Raw genomic sequence first — 5,215 nt, 5'->3', positions numbered from 1 at the left:
GATTTTATCCTGATGGGATAATGTTCGTTCTCGAAACGGCTGGCTTTCTCCTATCCTGTCTTCCTTCTCTCTTCTATTTCGGGACGATAAGACCACAGCAGTTACAGTTCCCTCTGTCAAACCCCTTTTTTAAAGTGAATTTTCTTTTTAAAAAAGTATGACATTCGCTTGCCTCAACCTTGTACTAATCTCCTCTGTTTCTGTTCTCACCCCCAGGCGTACTGTCACTTCAAGGACCCCACTACCACTCTGGAAGAACTGGACATGACCAAGTCTTCCTTCTTCCTGGATATGGTGGCCCTCATTGCTATCTTCTTCCTTCTGAGAATCTCCGCCTTCGTCTTCCTCCGATGGAAACTCATCTCATCTCGCTAGAAACCTCAATATTCTCTAATCACAACTCATATCATACAACTCACTTCTAGACATGAGAAAATTCTTTAAGGTGAAGCATATCATACATCGGATTTCTAGTAATGAAAAAAATCGAGGTGGATCAAGAAATTTCAGTTGTATCACAGACCTGTTTTCTCGAAATCGAAAAAGAAATGTAAATTATTTATAAAACTGTTTTCTAGAAATAAAAATTGTTTGTGGTGAATCAAAAAATCTCAGTTCCATCAGAGATCTGTTTCCTATATATGAAATAAGAGAAAGAAATATGAATTACACACTTATAAATTACACATTCATAAAACTGTTTTATAGAAATTACTTGTGGTGAAGCAAGAGCCTCTTTACAACTTTGTGGGCGGAAGATCTTTGTGGTTATGTAGAATATCGAGTATCTACGTATTTCGAGTGTACGTAAAATATTTCGTTAGTGGATGTGCTGAATTTCTTGGAAAACGACGAAACGTGAAGACAAAATTAGTGGAGGTATCTAATTTACTTCGAATCGGAAAAACCTATCTTACTTTAAGGTCTTTTGGGTTCCCTATACATTTTATCACTTCATGTGCCTTTATACCTACTTTTACCATGTTTATATATATATACTCTTCCCATTTCTGTCTCTCTCATACCTAGATTACCTACCTAAGTAAATCACGAATCCGAGAGCTATGCCTAGCTGATTGAGTTCCAATAAGAACGAAATCATGAACAAAATTTTCTCTGGCCTAGCCCTTGTTCCTGAACATTGCACTTTGTATTTCACAAAAGTTATGACGTCATATTAATGGAGAAAAAGCTTTAAAAACATTGAACAACCTTTATTATAGACATTATGATGCTTGTTGTGACGTCAAAGTATTCTGAAATGCGAAGCGCAAAGATGTAAAGTTACATTCAGGAACGCAGCCCTTATCCCCCTTTGTATTATTTTTTACTTTCTATTACTACAGTATAGCGGAGCTATACTAGTAATGAAAGTATTGCAATCGGTCCAAATTTTCAAAATCGGGAAATGGGTGGAAATATCCGTTTTGGGGTCCCCTGATTCCAAAAAAGTGGTTTTTAGCCCATGGTCTGTACGTTGAAAAATAAAAAGCAGCACTTACAGCCTGTTAAATTTGAAAGAGCCTTTCTCTAGTTGTCTCTTTATCGTATGTAATTTCTCCTCGCGTTTTTCATTGGCATGGTTGATGGCTTTTGTCGTTTCTAGTTTGCTCCTTAAAGCAGATAGGCTGCAAATAAAGGAAAATGTGGATTTCAAAACAGGTAGGTAGGTATAAAGATAGAAAAAATAGATGAACCATTGGTGAGTTTAATGTAGGTAATGTATTTTATTTTTTAAGCACCTCAGCCAGTATACATAGTTAAGATTGATGTGTAGCGCGTCTGCCTTGTAAGCGCTAAGTCGCGGGTTCGATTCCCGCCCGGGGCGGATAAGGATTTTATTCTAAACCGATATCGTTCGCTCTCGGAATAGCTGGCTTTCTCCTATCCTATCCTGTCTTCCTTCTCTCTTCGCTTCCTTAGCACTTAAAATTCCATCTATCAAACCTGTTTCTTGTGTCTTCTTTTTAAAGAGGCACCTTACTCACCTATTCCCAAGCAGTTCAATGTCAAACTCGAGTCTCCCATCATTACAATCCAAATGACTAGTACTATTCACGTACTTGCAGAGAACGTTGAAATCCGTGTTCATTCTTTGTAGCAAGTGAAATAGGGCACTCTCAAAATCATATGTGAAGTACATCGAATCTCCACGCTGCAACAGAAAACCAATTGAAGATAGGTAATCCTAACATAACCTAGATGCACCGAATGCATTTTTTTATGGGGGGAAAAATTGTTTCATTTTGCATAGACCATGTGCACTTTGGTGGGTGGCATCCTACCCGAAAGAACTAAATAGTACACTATAGGTATTGGGGTCGAGTGGATCAGGTACATTTTCATGTCTTGTGATGAAGTGTTTCGCACATCGAAGCATTTACCCCTTCATGTGAGTTTAATTACAGTTAGTTGTAAAGTAGGTACTAAGGGCTGGGGGCTCAAAATCAATTTAGATTTGGATTAATAAATCTGATTTGGTTGAATTCAAAATGATAAAAAAAGACTTACATTTCCTTCATTACTTTCTGGTGTCAGTATTTCCAACAGCTTGTGTTTACTTTGGTTCAAAACATTATATTGTGTGTTGAGCTGAACATTAAGTTCTATGAAGTTGGCGAGGTCTATTTCTATCTTCCTAGTATGACATTTGAGTTCAGCTTCAGCCTTTGGAATCACCTTGTCTTGTATGTGACTGGTATCATTTCTGTAGGAAGAATTATTCAGATTAAAATTCACAATGATCTTCTATAACTATAACAAGTAGCCAACACTCAGTAGATATATTAATTTGATTAACTTTTGGGCTTTTTTTTTTTTTTTTTTAAGGGTAAAATTCTTTTGCCTCCTTTGTAACTTGCCATTTTGCATGCTGTTTTTTTTTTTTTTTTTTTTTTTTTTTTAAGGGTAAAATTCTTTAGGCTCCTTTGTAACTTGCTCTTTTGCATGCTTTTAAGTCCTTTTTTTATTCTAAGATGTGTCCAAAATACAGCCAATTTATGACAATTGACTTCTGTGGCGATTATTCAGCTTAGAATTTACCTTAGTGACTGAAGGACCTTTCTCTTTTCCATGAGAACTCTATCTGAGTCTTGTATTTCCCTCTCGAGGCACTCAATATCACCGGAACTAATAGGTCGCAAGAGGACATCATCAAATATGTTCTCATTTTTTGGTCTGAAGTTATTTTGTTTGCACACTTTGTACCTGAAACAAGAAATGGGTTACAATAAGGCTCACTGTGGAAATTTTTTGCTTAAAAAAAAAAATAATAATAAAATAAACAGTAATAAATTAATATGTGTTTGCTTAAAAAAAATAATAATAATAATAATAAAATAAACAGTAATAAATTAATATGTGATTGGTATCTAGATGGGTGACCATCTGGGCAAGTGCTTGCAGATGGCTTCTCCCAGTTCCCGTCAAGCTGGGTGAGGTTAAGTCTTGTAGCCAAATGGAGGGTAAAACCTCCATTGCTAAAAACCTTAGCAGGTAGGTATTTATTCAATGCTGTTGGGGCATATCAAACAAATAGAACAAAAACCTACAGATAGAGTCAGTTATACTTACCTACCTACTTAACCAACTTTTCTTATACTTCTGTACTTACTTAACCAATTTTTCTGGCAACACACAATTATCCACTCCAATATCTTTCAGGCTTTGAATGAATGATCCAAGATGGGAGCTATAAGTTAGTAGATTTGTTCCTTGTACAATGGAGTCCGTTATGCCAAACTTGGTGTGCTTGAGGATTTTCAAAATGGGGTTAGACTTTTCATGGTTTTCCTGTAATATTTAATTAAATTAAAATAAAATAGTAAGACCAAGCTAGTGTACTCCCTGATTAAAGTCCCCCAGCCAGACGAATAACTTTAATAAGTACTGTACATGGCAAAAAAGACAGCAGTAAAATTATGTTTATTTTCCAACCCTCCATGGTTATCTGTAGTGCAGTGCAGGGCAAGGGCACAGTATTCAGAATGCTACAAATGGGGCTAGAAAGAATGAGATTGAAATACAATATGTGATTTTACTTACCATTTCATGTCGATAGGGGAACATAGGTACTTGTGTGGGACCGCTGTAAATGTCCAGCTGCTTGTCTTTGATACGTTGCCTCCTGAAATGGAAAATATAAAATAGGGGGTTTGAGTTGAACTAAAGATATAGGGTACGGTTAACCATTAGTAACACGCTTGTTTGCGTATGGAGAATGTCGCGGGTTCCGTGCGGAAAAGAGCGCGGAAAAAAATGCGCTTTTTATTATTTTCCAACCCTCCATGGTTATCTGTAGTGCAGTGCAGGGCAAGGGCACAGTATTTAGAATGCTACAAATGGGGCTAGAAAGAATTAGATTGAAATACAATATGTGATTTTATTTACCATTTCGAATATTGCAATAGCAATGGTTTATTTGAAGACTTGTTGAGATGAACTTGGACAATCTTGGAGCATGGGTTGAAGTCACCGCTGTCAACTGCCCATCACTTTGTATTATGTTGTCTATTCTCAAACAATTGAACACAAATCGAAGTCTAGTTTGGAATAAGAAAAGGACTAAACTAAAGGATGAAAAGCCCTTTATTTCGTTTTACTTGTCCCTTTTGCTTTCCTTTTTCCTGGAATTCCTGGAAAATTGGAATTTTTGGATCCTTGAGGATTAATGAGGATATTCCTTGCTTTTTTTACACTTTACAGTAGTTTACAGATTACAGTTATTTTTTGATTTTGAAAATTTTCGTTTTGAATTTTACAGCGTTGCCAGATTTCAAAAATAAGCGTATTTTACTATTTTTATCATTGTGGTCGTATTTTTATTACGTGATAAATGATAACCCCGGATCTCAAATGCCCCGATCGTCAGGCATGGCTCGGACTAGTTGGAGAGGAGACTGCAACTGCATGATTCAAGAAACTCAAAATTTCAAAGTTCATGAAAATCGGACCAGGCAATCGCGAGTTATATTAGCGGAATAAACAAACAACAAACCCATAAACATCTAAACCAAATGCAAAATGGTCGATGGTCGAGTTAAAACATAGACCTTCACTTCATCCCTTGGATTCACTGGATTCGGATTTCAAGATTTTTTGTCAAAAAAAAATCAGACAAAATAAATGACCCCAGTATCCAAGCATCATCATGATCAGGCCGTACAATCCTTATCCGGAGCAAAAGCTTCTCCGATTTTTTTCCATTGGTTGTTAT

At 36.4% G+C, this 5,215-nt stretch overlaps 2 protein-coding genes across 2 annotated transcripts in view; one reads left to right on the top strand and one right to left on the bottom strand.

The window, feature by feature from the left end:
- LOC103520457 (ATP-binding cassette sub-family G member 1-like) overlaps positions 1 to 1,318 on the top strand; it is an 8,922-nt gene extending 7,604 nt beyond the window's left edge. The window contains exon 7 of the mRNA XM_026831568.1: positions 217 to 1,318. Coding sequence (XP_026687369.1) covers positions 217 to 375 — 159 coding nt within the window. The 3' untranslated portion in view covers positions 376 to 1,318. The remainder of the gene's footprint in view (positions 1 to 216) is intronic.
- On the bottom strand, positions 391 to 4,721 carry LOC103520456. The gene is made up of 7 exons (XM_008485552.2): positions 4,390 to 4,721; positions 3,614 to 3,792; positions 3,043 to 3,207; positions 2,512 to 2,707; positions 1,989 to 2,155; positions 1,503 to 1,628; positions 391 to 421 (listed from the first exon to the last, which is right to left on the bottom strand). The coding sequence occupies exons 1-7, from the start codon at positions 4,390 to 4,392 to the stop codon at positions 391 to 393; spliced, it is 867 nt and encodes a 288-aa protein (XP_008483774.1). The 5' UTR covers positions 4,393 to 4,721.
- Between the last annotated feature and the right edge of the window lie 494 nt (positions 4,722 to 5,215).

The sequence above is a fragment of the Diaphorina citri genome, unplaced genomic scaffold (assembly GCF_000475195.1).
Source record: "Diaphorina citri unplaced genomic scaffold, Diaci psyllid genome assembly version 1.1 scaffold3650, whole genome shotgun sequence".
NCBI classification, from domain to species: Eukaryota; Metazoa; Arthropoda; class Insecta; order Hemiptera; family Psyllidae; genus Diaphorina; species Diaphorina citri.
This window is presented reverse-complemented; position numbering and strand designations above follow the sequence as displayed.